Source organism: Hippocampus guttulatus, chromosome 12, assembly GCF_054856545.1.
Source record: "Hippocampus guttulatus isolate MCC_2025c chromosome 12, RoL_Hgut_1.0, whole genome shotgun sequence".
Taxonomy (NCBI): domain Eukaryota; kingdom Metazoa; phylum Chordata; class Actinopteri; order Syngnathiformes; family Syngnathidae; genus Hippocampus; species Hippocampus guttulatus.
This window is the reverse complement of record NC_141272.1, coordinates 18,133,122-18,148,925: the sequence shown is the minus strand read 5'-3', so window position 1 is coordinate 18,148,925 and position 15,804 is coordinate 18,133,122. Positions and strand designations below refer to the sequence as shown.

At 42.8% G+C, this 15,804-nt stretch overlaps 1 protein-coding gene across 6 annotated transcripts in view; it reads right to left on the bottom strand.

The window, feature by feature from the left end:
• phldb1b (pleckstrin homology-like domain, family B, member 1b) overlaps window positions 1-15,804 on the bottom strand; it is an 83,833-nt gene that overhangs the window by 54,077 nt on the left and 13,952 nt on the right. For 5 of the 6 annotated variants that reach the window (XM_086124945.1, XM_086124946.1, XM_086124947.1 and 2 more), the window contains exons 3-4: window positions 13,103-13,226; window positions 8,086-8,256 (exon numbers count right to left, since the gene is read on the bottom strand). In XM_086124945.1, the coding sequence (XP_085981071.1) occupies window positions 8,086-8,256; window positions 13,103-13,226 (295 nt within the window). Of the gene's footprint in view, window positions 1-5,666; window positions 6,038-8,085; window positions 8,257-13,102; window positions 13,227-15,804 lie in introns of those variants that run through there. The other variant, XM_086124949.1, reaches the window with a different exon arrangement.

Here is a 15,804-nt window from a genome sequence, read left to right as displayed (position 1 = left end):
GAAGCAGACGTGCTAAACAGTGAAACACCATGCCGCTGAAATAGTGACATTCTGAAGATTTATAATTTACCAATTTCAGAATAGAATGGGTTTAACGCTGCTAAAAATAAATAAATAAATACATACATACATACATACATACATACATACATACATACATACATACATAAACAATTGTTTCCTCAACTATTGATGGAATGTCAAAGCTTACATGACTACTCAGAGAAAGAATTTTTGCAGGCCACAAAGGCGTATGAGCATTTGGGTTACTTTATGCCAAGATCTTCGTGTGGCACTGAAAGAAGCAGCTGGATCAATTTGGACTGCGTCTGTGGACCAAAATTTCCATCATCTCTCAAATAACATCTCTGTGTTCCAACCACTGGACCAATCTTTCCAGCACGTCAGCTCAGCCTCTAGAATATTTGCTTGAAAGATTAAATGTGAGGAAGCAGAGGTGGTTAGCAACGGAGGGTTTCACATTCTAGTACAATGAGCTCACGGCAAGTCAGAAGGGTCATCATAGTGTTATATGTGTATGCAATATTATATAAGGATACTGCAATCGTAAACCATGCAAGTTATTGCAGACTACAGAGCTTTGTAAAAGGTCTCTGTGGCTTGCAGTCAGCCCCTGACTGTTGTCACAAGTTATTCCCTCTGCACCGTGCTGCCTGTCACATGCTGCAAAAACATTTCATCCGAGGCAAGGGCACTCCTTTTCTAAGAGATCCTTTTTGAAATCAGCTTCAACAACAGTCACCTCATGTCGATTGTCCAAGTCCTGCTAATGCTATCCTGGTATGTCAGTTCACTAGAATTTCGTTAAAGGGGTCGAAAAAGTGCGATGTGGGTTGAATCAGTGTTCCATCCATTTAGTGCAGCGATGAGCTCACTGCAGTGATGCACACTCTGCATCGGTCTGTGGTTGTGACATTTACCAGTTGATCTATGTTCCAACCTTCACCGACAGTCACATGCTGTGGGTCATGATAAAAAAAAAAAAAAAAAAACAAGATCACAGATACTAGCGGTCGAATTGGGGTTCGCCTTGCAGGTGACATGGCTCTCCCTTTGGGGGAGGGTGGGAAAGCAGAGCCGTTGCCCCTAAACATTGAGAGGAGCCAAATGAAGTGAGTCAGGCATGCCTCTTGAACACCTTTCTAGTGAGCTGTTCCAGGCACGTTCACTGGGAAGAGGCCTCGGGGAAGACCCAAGACACCCTGTAGGCGTGTCACCCTGTGTGACACCCTGATAAATTTGTGGATGAGTGCAGCCCGCTGGAACTGTGAGTGGGCAAGCTGCGCCACTGTGAGAATGTTTACAGCAGACTTAAGTCATCGCCAATCGAAGTGGCTCCTCTCATTCCCTTTAAATGTGGAGCAACAGTCTCGATGGATACATGGCTGTATGGAAGAAGACAATGTGTAATCGCATCCATCCGTGAGTGAGCTGAGCATTGCCATTGCTCTAGCAATAGTATGGCAAGAGATGATGTGAGCACAGAATGAGCTGGTGATAACTTTTAGCGACTTAAATAGGTCCACTGAGCTTCGTATCTGTCTTCCTGTGCCCCAATCAAATTCACCAACCCCGTATTAGACCAGCAGTCTGTCTACCTTGTGGCAGTATTTATATATGGTCTGGGCAGGCATAAATTTAGAGTGACTTTCTGACACCACTCCGCCAGGCACACTTCCAAGGATACTCTGGTGCTGCGTCAGAACGCCTAGTTTGGTGCAAAATGGTCTGCCATATTAGTAAACATATCCAGCAAGCTTTGTGTTTAAACAAAAATCAAGATCGGCCCGCATTTGTGCCCCTCAATCGATGCGTTGTCTACGAAAACAGAGCCCGATGTCTCTCCTCTCGGAAAGCCTTGGGATCTCCTTGAAAAAGCTGGGGAGTGGGGACTCTGTGCTTCCCTGATTAGGCTACTACCCCAGTAACCCAACCATAAGTGCAAAAGGATGGATAGATAGATGATAGAAGGAAGGACCCAACATATTCAAAAACGGTTGTAGTATATAGTGGGTGAAATGAAAAAAAAATCCGGTCCATTTATGCATTCTCTATGAGTTTTATTCATTTCTGCCCTAATTATAATGAGGTATTTGAATAGCCAGCATGGGGTGTCACTCAAGTGGCAGTGAAGCTGCAGAATAGGGTGGCCATAACTGTGGTTGACAGTTGGAACACTGAGGTTATGGAGCCAAGACAAAGGTCAAGAAGTCAAGCCCCTCCCAGTTAATCAATGGATGTTTTTCAACAAGCCCGGGGGCCATCAAACACAGGCTCAAATACCAGAGGAAGACTGCTTTGATGGCAGTGCAAAGGAGGGGTGTGGTGTTTTACTCTATTCATGGGAGTCGCACTTTCAAGAAAAATATATTTTTTAAAGAAAGTTCTTGGTGGGGGCCTTGGCTATTTCTAAATTCCACAGTGGTGTCAGACCACCTTACCATTCTGTAAAACTAGTTCATACACCAACAATATGGTGTCTGAAAGGGAATGGGACAACTTGTTTTTAAAACTTTGGGGGGTGCAGGGGGGGGAATATAAAACTGTACATTTAAACCAAAACTGTACCACCTGGTAGCTTTTGTGCACGGCGGGAGGAGTGACCCAAGGGCACTTTGCTAATGATAATGATAATGATAATTTGACACCTCACAATCACTCTGTCAGTGGTTGGTTACCGATTGTCAGAATAGATTTTCCCTGATCACAACCCCCAAGCCTCCTTCTTCCTTTTGTCACAACTAAAGCTAATCCCCCGCTGGAAAACGTGGACCTAAAGGTAAATGGATTCATCTCTAGTCATATCAACCATAACCACAGTTGATTTTAGTTCTCTGGGTGGGCTAGGTTAATTCAGCAGCATAGCTTACCTAGTTGTGTTTACCACATGTGAGTCGCAAGATAATTTCAAAACATGTTCATCTGACTGCACATTCCTGATCTCAAAATTCCATTTGATCATCTGTTGCTGTGTCAGTCATTTTTATTTTCGCAAATTTCTCCAATTAGACAATTCAACACATAATAATGTTCAGTGCTAAAGGACGTTTTCCCAACACATAGTAAGCCTTATTTGCATCCTGGAGCTGTTGCTACAAGGTTAGTTAGCTGGCTAGTTGGTTAATTCGTGAGTTTTCAACATTTTACCTCAGGAATCTATGGAAGCTAAAAACGCCTGATACTGAAGAGCCCCCTCAAAAAGGATTTTAGATGCCACAATCATGAAGAGTGAAGCTTGTTTCTACTTCTGTCACAAGGCCTGGTTGGGTCACAGTGGTAACCAGGAATAGCAATGTAACAGTAGACAGAGACAGTGAGGTCTGCTTATGTCAGTAGGTGCTGGGGAGGTGTCTGCAAAACTGGACCTGTGTGTGCTGACCGTCTATAAACAGAACTTGCATACATGTGGGGGCAATGTTTGAACTGGCGTAAATGTTGCATTTATACAGACCAACTTTTATTCAAACTTGTTTTGGACTTGAGAGATGTTGAAATGTGTTGCTGAGTGGAAAATATATGAGGACTGTTCTGCTTGATACTCTTTAACGCATGCGGTACTGTATTGGGGATGAGATCAGAAAAATATGAATAAGCATCTGTAATTAGTAATTTAGACCAAAGAGATACCTGCATTGTGTTATTTGATTGGGTTTTAATATATCGATGAAGAAACACAACACTACTGCAGCCAGTGGAAGAATAATAAAGATATTATTGTCAATATTATGAAGAAAAAAAATTGGGTCCTTTTAGATTACAACAATCAAGTAATCATGAATTCACCCATACACAGTTTTTTTCCCCCCAGAACGTAGCCACTCTTACAAGCAGAAAGGGGTTTTCTGTCTGTCTTGCCCACTCATGATTTTCTATGACATGGTAAAAGAGTCACAAGAAAGGTTCTGAAGTTACACATTGTTAAATGTCCCTTGATCCATAAAACAAAAACAAGCAAGCTGAGAGAGCTTGCCAGCAAATGGAACTTATCTTTTCGTCACACACGCCGGCGGCAGTGATGCGTTCGACACACTTGGAAAATCAGCACTCAGCACAAAAGAACAGTGAATTGCTTGCTAAGACACCACCTAAAGTGACATGTAACATAACACACAAAGTAACCCAGTGTACAATAAGTTTATAAGGCTTTAAATGGTCCAGCCTGTTCCTCACCGTTAGCTATTTTGTTTATATATGGACTTGTGGCCTGGTGCTTCCAGAGTTTGGGGAGGTAGTTCGTTTTTGAGTACTCTTATTTTTGTAACACTTTACCGGAAGTACGGAAGTGAAGCGTGGGAGGTGGCGACTTGGCTATACGACACAGAGTAAGCAACTAGTGAGAGATGTGTGGTTTGACATAAGCCTTTTCCTGTGCTGTAAACCACTACATTTTTATGAGTAAAGCAATGATGTTTGTCGTTGTATAAAGTGCTGTTAAAGTGTTTAAGGATCATAATTTGTGGTTTTTACAATCAATATTGGTAATTATAACTTTATCCCTTGTCACAAATTAGGGATGCATTCAAAAATTCACTCTGACGCCTTATCAATACTCTGAGAGTGTTCGTGAGGCAGAGTGTCCTCCCCGTCCATAAATTTATGACCGCACTCGTGTTATTTTTGTCGTGACGAGCAAGACTACTGTAAGCATTAGCTACTGTGGCTCTTTTGATAGCGCCGCGAAACAACCACCAACTTCAGGAAAAAACGTTTACAATTTACCAACTTGAATTGTAGCCATGGTACAGGAATGGTGAATGAGGTCGTATAAATCCCCCGCTAGCCCGCCAACCTCACATCTTGCTGGTCGGTTTCAATTCATCCTGCCTGACACTCTGGCCGCTTCGTGTCTCCAAAATCAGAGCGGCAGAAGCGCACTCCGGCACTCTCGTTTTCTAACACTCTGAATAACCAAATGGCACACTCCACTAATGGAGTGGAGCGGCTTATATTGTCAATTAATGGCAGAAACTCACCAATTACGGCTGGTTTCTGTCCATATTTCGTGCGAATAGATGGAGAAGTGGTACATTTGCATGTTTTTGGTGCAGGGAGTGTGGGTTCAGTCCCCAATCAGTAACAGTGTGAATTTTAAAGTAAAGATTATCTGTCTTTGGATGTGTCGTGTGAACTCAGAACAAGCTAAGTGGTATTGAAAAAAAATAGATGGATGGATGTATTTGGACAATAATGCAATATTTATGATTTTGCCTTCAAACAACAGCAAACCTTATTTGGGGAAAAAAGAAAGAAAAAAAGATAGTGTGGTTTCAAGCGTACAATTGAACTATTTTTGGACATACTCTGACAGTGATAACACGAGTATAATTCCCAAATGGGATCCAGTTTAGGAGCTTCAGAAAGAAAATGATAATAGTGCTAACTTTCTTCTCACACTGTTAGGTAGGTATTCGTTTTACCATAGGTTTTAAAATATGAATGTTTCAATTTCAAAAGTGTTGAGTCAGTTTTATTTGTGCAGTTATAAACGTAGTTTTTAAAGTACTGTACTGTAACGATACTGTACAATGTACAGAGACAAATTAGTGTACGTTGAGCATTTTCCATATCGGCAACATATACAGTACAGTACATTTCAATCAGTGCATCTGAGAAATCCAGACAGTAAATAAAACAATCCCACTTACTTTAGGTCCAATGAATGAAAGCCTTCTCTCCCTCTGCTGTGTTCATCACCAATACAGCTTTTCCCAAAAAAAACACGTGTCTTCTGAGTCAGCGCGAATAATTTCGGCAACAACAGCAGTGTTTATGGGCTTTGTCCTCACGTTCTTTTGTAATGATAATCCCATAAAAAAAGACTGACCAATGTATGCTGCAGATGTCGGAGCGAACCCAACGACAGCTGTTTACTTGTTCACTTGTTACGCGCCGAGTTTACCCACTGGTGGGTGCGTGTCGGTACATCACACTATCAAGGTTATACGCTTAAAAGTCCCTATCTTCTTTTAGTCCAATGGGCAGCAATTCGCTTTCTCATCCGAAAGGAGCTCCTGTGACTAACTGCTGGTTTTCAGTACTTCCACCCAGAATCAGCACAGACAGCGGCCGGGTTGTCAGGGGAGGAGCTGAGGGAGGAGCAAAACGAGGAGACTGGAGACTCAGAGAGGAGAGGAAAGGGGGCCGGGGGAGGAGGGTTGGGAGTGCGGGTGTGGGTTGTGCACATCTCGATATTTCTATGCAATCGAAGTTGCATTACTCATCCCAAAAATGCCTCTTGGGTATAATTGGGCAACATTTAACAGGGTTTTTTTTTAAACTATAGAAATGCTACTGGACAAGAAGCAAAGAGAACTAATTTGCCAAATACATATTTCTAAACGTTTTGTTTTGTATGTATTTGTTTTATTTGTTGTAAAGTTACAACAAATATACACCATTGTTTACCCAGTACAGTATAACATTGACATTATCATTTAAAATGGGCACTCAAGAGTATGCCTTAAAATGATCAGTACACTTAAAGATCACATATACCGGTAATACGAATACTGTATGACTGTCAAAGTGAGATCCTGCAATAATTCTTTCTCCAGCCGATTATTGGCCATTCTGAGAGAACCATCAACCAACACCGGAAGAAGATGAAGAAGAAATAAGGGCTGAATTTTGGTAATCCTGCTGGTTAGCAGACCTGTAACATGAAAGTGTATGACTTTCGTCCATGACTTTGCGCCAGTACACATGGATAATACTTAAAAGTATATTATTCAGACTGTTATCACCGTAGTACCATGTGTAGTTCATCCACTGTAAACCTGCACTCTTCAGGATGGCACCCAGTTAAAGTGCATTGGAAGCATGTCACAGATGCCAGAGACAGATCTGATGTCTCTGTATTATTAGCAAGTGTTGAGCATGTAAAGATGCATATGCAGTGGTAATGTGCAAAGTAAAGGAACAGATAAAACCAACAAAGAATTGCTGTTTATACACTCGTGGAGCCAAAAGACAGAAATCCTTTGTGCAAGTGTTTTACAGGAAGTACTGATCACAATATTAAGTAACCAAAAGCCGTCAATGTCTGACTTACATCCGCTACTACAAGCCATGACACAACTATGACAACACAAAATACCTCCTTAATGACCCTCCTTATCTCTTCCCAGTTTCCACTTAGCAGAAGTTTTGATTCTGACAGTGACATTGAGCACTTCAGTGGAAGCAGTTTACAGTACGTAGCATTGTTTCCTCAATTTGTTTGGCCAGTAAAAGACCTGGTTGAAAGTTGGGCTGATCGTTGGATATTGTTTTAGTGATATGCTTCGCGACTGACTAAATATCAGTTGATAAAGTAGGTTCTAGAAAAATGACAATGAAGTGTTTGTGTTGGAGAAAATGTCTACAATATCACAGTAAAATCCACACCCTGCAAGCAGAGTGACTAATGATGAGCATTTCGATTTGCATTGGAAATGCACTGTGCTCTGATGTCAATGTCTAAGAATGTTTCATGACTAAGGTGAAACTATTACTCCTGTACAATTTATCGCTCTTTGGGAAATTGAAAATCCTATTTCCTCCTCTGTATAAATGTAATGGCAATTAACTAGATAAGCCACTCAGCCTTTTGGTCGATAACTACTTAAAAGAGCTGACTGCTTTTTTATTGAATGGACCCACTTCTCTTGCTGAGCCAGCACAGGCTGCCCATAATCACTTTTTTCTCTTCTAGTATATGCTCACCATTATGAATGCAATTAATAAGTCAGGAAAAGGGATATTTAACAAAAGATATTACTGTTACTCTTATTAAAAATGCATAAACTGACCTCATCTCATAGAACAGAATATATCACCTCAACTGTATTTATGTAGAATTACACGACAGCAACACGGTCAGGACCAAGCTTTTTAAAAATATATATATTTTTTTTTAGCGAGACCCCAAAACTCTGATTCTACGTCAGAAGCTCGCAAATTTGTAGGTCACACTCAAACCTTCTTCCTGCCTTACACACAGGACAGTGATCCAGGAAATAAAGTCAGGAAAACGCTAAAGAGATTGTCCATGTCAAAGCGCCTTACGTTAGAGTAAAATCTTACCTTGGGACAAGCGGATCGGTTGTGTCACTTGGAGTCCATCAACAGCGCATAGATTCCCGCAGGGATGTAACAAGATGACCCCTGACCTATTTTCTATGTAGCAATGTTGAGCTTCCACCCCCGGGCCTTGGATGTTGATGTCCATCGGACCATGACCTATAGTTGTACGGCCTGTGGAGAAGAAGAAAGCATTGTGCAGGGTATCCACAAAGTCACGCACGCACGCACGGACAGATAGATCGATCAATAGATAGACATGCGCACTATGTTATGTTTAATAAGAGGCACCATTAAAATTTTGACAGTCTTTCTTCTCCTTCCCTGATGGCTTCACACCCTCCCACACTCCTCTACCTGTATTACACAAGACCAAATAAGATAACAACTGTCACTGATGCTAAAAATGACAAGCTACAGTCTGTAAATACTCTGTAATACTGTCTGGCTAACCACCTGTGGGAAGGGCCACAGTGGTCAGTTGCAATGTGAGCTGGCAGAACTCCAGCAGAACTTTACCCACGTCCCGGGGGAGGCGGGGGACATCGAACTCAGTCCGAATGGACCAATCGGAGCTGTGGCTGAAAGGTGATCGGTGCCTGTCGTGGCAGCAATCCACAAAACGGTTGGGGGACACCAACGGTAAGTGATGTCATCAAGCTGAAGAAGGAGTTGGACCTTTTTCACCTTTGGGACTGCAACTGATGGGTACCAGGTGACCAAGTGGAATGCACCTTTAGCAGCCGTCAAGGTGAAAATTGGGCTTTATGTGTTCCCAAAATTTGTTTTGATGCTGATTGACTTTGGTAAACACAAAACATTTTTTGTTGTTAAATTTGCCCAATACAAGTTTGCATATTACAGATTTTACCATGCATTGTAATTCACAACAGCTTTGACATTCCAGAAAAAAATCTTTGCTGAACCTAAACCTTACAAATAAATATTAGCATAATAAAATAATAATAATAATAATTATTATAATCAATCCTATTATTATTGAGGTGGACCGGTATATATATATATATATATATATATATATATATATATATATATATATAGATTGATCAACACCGGGCCGCCTCATTAATATTAGTAATAATAATCATTATATATATATAAATTATATACAAAAATAAAATTCCTCGTCTCACCCCTCGGGTGGTGTCCGTCCTCCATTCAGCTCGGGTCCTCTACCAGAGGCCAGGAAGCTTGAGGGTTCTGCGCAGTGTCCTTGCTGTTCCCAGCACTGCGCTTTTCTGGACTGAGATGTCCGATGTTGTTCCTGGGATCTGTTGCAACCACTCATCTAGTTTGGGGGGGTCACTGCCCCGAGTGCTCCGACCACCACAGGCACGACTGTCACCTTTACCTTCCAGGCTCTCTCCAGCTCCTCTCTGAGCCCTTGGTATTTCTCGAGTTTCTCATATTCCTTCTTTCTGATGTCTCCATCACTTCATCCACTACAACGGCTTTCCTCTGCCCTCTATCTATGATCACGATATCTGGTTGGTTTGCCATTACCATCTTGTCAGTCTGGATCTGGAAGTCCCACAGGATCTTCGCTCTGTCATTCTCCACCACCTTCAGAGGTGTTTCCCATTTTGACCTTGGGGTTTCCAGTCCATACTCCGTGCAGATGTCTCGGTAGACGATGCCAGCCACCTGGTTATGGCGTTCCATGTAGGCTTTCCCTGCCAGCATCTTACACCCTGCAGTTATGTGTTGGATCGTCTCAGGTGCCTCTTTAACAACCTACACCTTGGGTCTTGTCTGGTGTGGTATATCTGGGCCTTAATGGCTCTGGTGCTCAGGGCCTGCTCCTGAGCAGCCAGGATGAGTGCCTCTGTGCTGTCCTTCAGGCCAGCCCTCTCTAGCCACTGATAGGACTTCTTGAGATCAGCCACTTCAGTTATGGTCCGGTGGTACATCCCGTGTAGGGGCTTGTCCTCCCATGATGGTCCCTCTTCCAGCACCTCATCCTCTGTTCCCCATTGTCTGAGACATTCTCTGAGTACGTCATCCGTTGGAGCCTTCTCCTTGATGTATTCATGGAGCTTGGATGTTTCATCCTGGACAGTGGCTCTCAAACTCACTAGTCCCCGGCCTCCTTCCTTTCAGCTTGCATGTAGTCTCAGGGTGCTGGATTTGGGATGGAACCCTCCATACATGGTTAGGAGCTTTCGGGTCTTAACATCCGTGGTTTGAATCTCTTCCTTTGGCCACCTTATTATTCCTGCAGGGTATCTGATCACTGGCAGGGCATAGCTGTTTATTGCCCGGGTCTTATTCTTGCCATTGGCTTCAAGTGTGGTTTTCCACATCCTCATCGAGTTCGCAACGAATACTCTTAGGGTCCTGTTCACCTTATACAACTCCAAGCATTCAGTGATACATGCATGTGGCATCGAGTCATAGGCTTTCTTGTAATCAATCCAGGCTGTGCACAGGTTGGTACGTCGGGACCTGCAGTCTTGTGCGACTGTTCTGTCAACCAGGAGCTGATGTTTGGCTCCTCTGGTATCTCTACCAATGCCCTTCTGTGCTTCGCTCATGTATTGATCCATGTGTCCACTTATCTTCGCCGCAATGATGCCTGACATGAGCTTCCATGTTGTGGAGAGACAGGTTATTGGCCGATAGTTGGATGGGACTGCATCCTTTGAGGGATCCTTCATGATCAGGATCGTTCGCCGTTCGGTTAGCCATCCTGGGTGAGTCCCATCGCTCAGCAGCTGGTTCATTTGTGCTGCTAGGCGCTCATGGAGTGTTGTGAGTTTCTTTAGCCAGTAGGTGTGGACCATGTCCGGGCCTGGTGCTGTCCAGTTTTTCATATCTGAGACTCTTTCCTGTATGTCTGCCACTGTTATGGGTCCTGGGTTCTGTTCAGGGAGGTTGCTGTGCTCCTCTCTCAGGGTCACCAGCCATTGTGCACTGCTGTTATGTGCAACCTCCTTCTCCCATATGCCTTTCCAGTACCTTTCAGTTTACAGTCTTGGTGGGTCAGCTCTGTTGTTAGGACCCTGCCACTGAGCGTACACTTTCGCAGGTTGTGTTGCGAACAGCCTGTTTATTCGTCTGGCCTCATTCTCTTTCGTGTATCGCTTTAGGCGGCAGGACAAGGCTTGGAGCCTTTGTTTGGCAGTTTCGAGTGCTTCACGTATGGTCATCTGGATGTACCTCTCAGGTATTGGCCTTTTCATCACACCTCTCTGGGCCTCCGTCAATTGACTCACGTCTTTCCGAGCTGCCTTGATCTTAGCCTCCAACCGTCTTTTCCATGGTGGGTAACGTATCTCCTGGCTCCCATGGTTGCTCTTATAGCCAAGCATCTCTAGGATCACTGATGCTGAAGCGTATATCAGCACATTGGTTTCCGTGATCGTTACGGTAGGGATCACCCTCACTGCTGCATTCACACTTTCCATGAGACTTTCAGGTGGTACTTCACATAGCCGTTGTAATCGGTTTCTAGGTTGCCCAGCTTTCATTCTCGCCATGATCTTAGCTTTCAGGTCAGTTGCTGCCTCGCTCAGCATTTCATTCATTGGGGCTGGCCTCCCAATCTCATCATCTGCATTCATTGGGGCTTGCCTCCCAATCTCTGGTATGACCTCCTCCTCTGATCTGGCAGCCTGGGGCCCTTCACCATGGAACCTGCGTTGTACCTCATCAATCTCAAGTTGTGACAATAATTGCCGTTTGTGGATGTTGAACACTGAGCTACTCGTTGTTTTGTGGTCAACCGTGACTGTGGGTTTCGAAGTCACCATTTAGCCCACATTCTCTGCATGTAACCCCTCTGACTAGGGTTGCTTGAGTAGTAGCATTTCAACAGAGCCATGTTATCGCATCTCGCTCATCTCCGCTTTTTTCCAGTAGCCCATTTTTCATCAAGGTGCTCTGGTTCCCCAGCACCAGACGCAGACCTTGTTTGGCCGGGCGACGTCATGTCATTCGTTTTAATGTCTCTCATCATTGTATGAGGTAGGCATTAGCGTGAAGGATCTTGCCCAAGGACCCACACTGGATGGTTTATGTGCTCATTTTTTTTTGCCCCAAGCGGGATTCGAACCCCCGTCTCCCGTACCGATGCCTTACCAACTGAGCTATCCAGCCGCTTCCATATACCGGTATATATATATATATATATATATATAGGTATATATATATATAGGTATATATATATATAGGTATATATATGTGTGTGTGTGTATTTTATACAGTATTATATAGTATATATTCTAAATACAGCAGGCACCAAAGCCACTGAATCATTGTGATGATGTTTTTAAATCATCCCATTGCAGCATGCAGTAGCTATGGGCTATGGGAGTGGTGTTAGGAGGGATGTCCTCCAAGTCCACTTCACAGCACAGATGTGCTTCTGCCACGCCGAGACTCAAGTGCACTATTAGTGTGCTGCATTTAAAGGGAATGAAAGGAGCCATTTTGGTGGCCATTGGCCATGATTGAAGTAAATTGGGCACTCTTGTGCTTGTCTGGGAAATTACCAACACTGGATCAAACCCATATTCTCATAGATATACGACACGTGCCATGCAGGATTTACCCTGGTCACAAAAACAAAGCCCTAATTATTTAATTCACTGACTGAAGGATATGTCCCAAACCTTTTGCCAATATGATGGATAATATGGTCTCTGTTTTTCTTGGAATCAATTGCAGCATTGCTCTATCAGTCCAATACAGAGAAGACTAATATTGCTTTGGCATCTGGACTTGCAAAATGACACAGGTATGTGTCAAGAAACACACCCTGTGTACCAGCCTCAATAGACACAGGCGCATAAAGGGAAAGCTGGTGCGGCTAAAGAGGCACGCAGCAAAAGCAGACAAGGCCAAAGGGTTACACATGCAGAAACCTGCCAGCAAACACTGAAAGAAAGAGGACAGTGAGGTGAAAACGAGCTTTCCACTCAATGTAACTAACTGACAAGAGTGTTGTGTAAGGGGAGGAACTTTATATTATAAAGGCGAGGTAGAGCAAAATACTCACCCTCAGGCAGAGGCAGCAGAGTAATGGCAACACTCAGACGTCCACTACCTAGGCTGACGAGATGAGGGCGCTCAGCCTGGAACTTCAATCCCTTTCCAGTCTCGATCACATCCAGTGGAGTGCTCTGTTGAGAAACACCAAGGCCAGAAAATTTGTAATTGCAATTACTAGGTTTTAAACCACTTGAACCCTTTCAGGGACAGCAGTTACTACAGTGGACATCTTATCATGTTATCAGGTTACAGGGTGTATAAAAGGGTTAATGGTCATTTTAAGATGAATGAGTGATTTTCTCTTTCTGTGGTACATCAGATAGAGCATCATTATTTACATTTAATTTCTAAGGTGATGGAACGAGAGGGTAACACTCATCATTCAAAGGAATGAGAGCAGGGGCTGTAATCATCCCACTCCCACAGAAAAAACTCAAATTCCATCCTCATCCCAGTCGTGAACCAAAGTAAAAAAACAAAAAAACTGCCAGTCCGAATGACTCCCACTCCTGAACCACTCCCATTTTGGAAGTCAGCCACTTCAAAAACAAATTAAAGTTGCATTTTACTCATTACTCACAGTTTGTCGCCCCCTTTTTCCTCATGGAATCTTCGAGTTTCTTTTTTTGGGGGGGCTGGGGGGTTCGGATTGGATAATCCCACTCCCATTTGTTGCTGTGAACTTTGTATCCTGGACTGTCCCAATCCAGTGATTGAAGGCAAAATTGGCTCCGGGGATTCCCATAAAAAATGTCTGTCTCTAGTTGGCACTTCAGTATACATTACACACTATGAATGGTTCATATCAGTTGTCATGTCCTGACAATTATCTTAAAGTGTTTAGCGGTGACACATGATGTCATAATACAGGCTTGCAAATGCTTCACAATGCTTCCACTTGAAGATCTTTACCCATCATCCAAGGGCTTAAATCAATGATTTGACATGGAATGATTAGAATCAGTGACGACGCTGACTGTTTTCACCAGGGGATGTCCAAACTTTTACTTCCATGGACCCCGTTTAGAAAAATCAAAGAATGCAAGGGCCTCTTTGAAATGATTCCCCTTGATTATATTTACAGTAACACTCAAAAAGTAATCCAGCATTGTATATAAGAAGATGCTGTATTTATTAAGCTAGAAGAATAGCTGTGCGATGAGGAAAAAAAAAAAAGGATTTTTCAGGATTTTGGAATGGCCAGCAGCCCTGTATCTCATTGGAACATATCATAGTATCCGCTCAGGTTGCCACCAGTTCTGTATAATAAGGAATCGTCCTATAATTGGGAATTAAATGTCGTTTCCCGTACTGGTTCAATACGGGAGGCGGTTTGTTCCGTATTTTCCGAATTGTCCCATGCGTCTGTCACACACAAAGGTGAACAATGAATTTAATAATAATGAACAAAATAAAAGACAGGAAATATTCAAGACAGCAACACGGTATTGGCAGGAGGTCCGCGGACCCGCAAGCATAGTCTACATCTGGTGCGTGTTCTCTTCTGCTCTGAGCCAAATTCTCTGTCAGTCTGTCTGTCTGCACGCATGAAGCCCAGCCCCTTTGTGCTGCCACTATCTGCAATGTTCATGTGGCTAGTAACGGGCTCACTGCACACTTTGAGCAATCCTGTTCACTTTCAAGGCAGTGCTTTGAAAATCAAAGAGCTACTCAGTGCTGCAAGGAGTAACAAGAAGTACTCTTGGAAGAAGTAGCACAGTGAGGAAGAATGGGAAAGCTGTTGAATGTTTAGCTGTGATCAGGCACATGAAGGGGTTGAGGAAGATGATTGTTTTGCACTTGTTCCCATTTTTTTCATCTTTTCATTTGGGTTCACACAAGTGTTTCATTTTATTATAGTTATTTTTATTACAGTAAAAGTGTCCTCAGACAAGCTTTGTTATAGCTGTTCCAGCACTCTACAGTATATGCATGTAACACAGTATGCTCAAGTTCAGTCGATTCAACCTTGAACATTTAATCGCACAGGTTTACGAGTGTTTCATTTTTTCTTCTTCTTAAAGTGAAGGCATCCCCGATTGTTGCATTTATAGCACTTTATAGCCTATTTAATTTAAGTATTGTCCTCTTTCAGTAAAAGCGTCCCCAGACAGGCTTTGTTTAATTTACAGCATTTTATACACTTTATATGTATACAATACAGTAGTCCAGGTCTATATGATCAAGTTCAGGCTATTCAGTGTTTTACAATTGTTATAATTGTTAAAGTACAAATCTTTGTTTAATTTGCAAGGCTCCAGAACAATTTATTCCACCAGGCGGCCAGGGGATTCAACTCCCCCCCCCCCCCCGCCACAGACTGTGACCCTCCCTCAGCACCTGACATGCGATTATTGCGCTTAAACAACTTTAACCCGAAATAATCACAAGTGCCCTTGGTTGTCTGTTGATTGCTATTTATTGTTTTATTTACAATACAATACAATGTATTGTATTATATTGTTTTATGTGTTTATATTTATATATTTATGTTTGTATGTCGTTTTTATGCAGTTCAGTTTTGCTGCCCTTAATTTTAGCTGTATGTGTTTTCAATGCACTGCATGTTTGCACTGTGGTTGAGAGGAAAGAAATTTCATCTGTGCTGCATGTTGCACATAGACCATATTTGACGATAAAGCTGACTTGACTTGCAGCACTTTTTAATAGCCTATAGATCAGTGTTTTTCAACCTGTGTGTAACGGCAC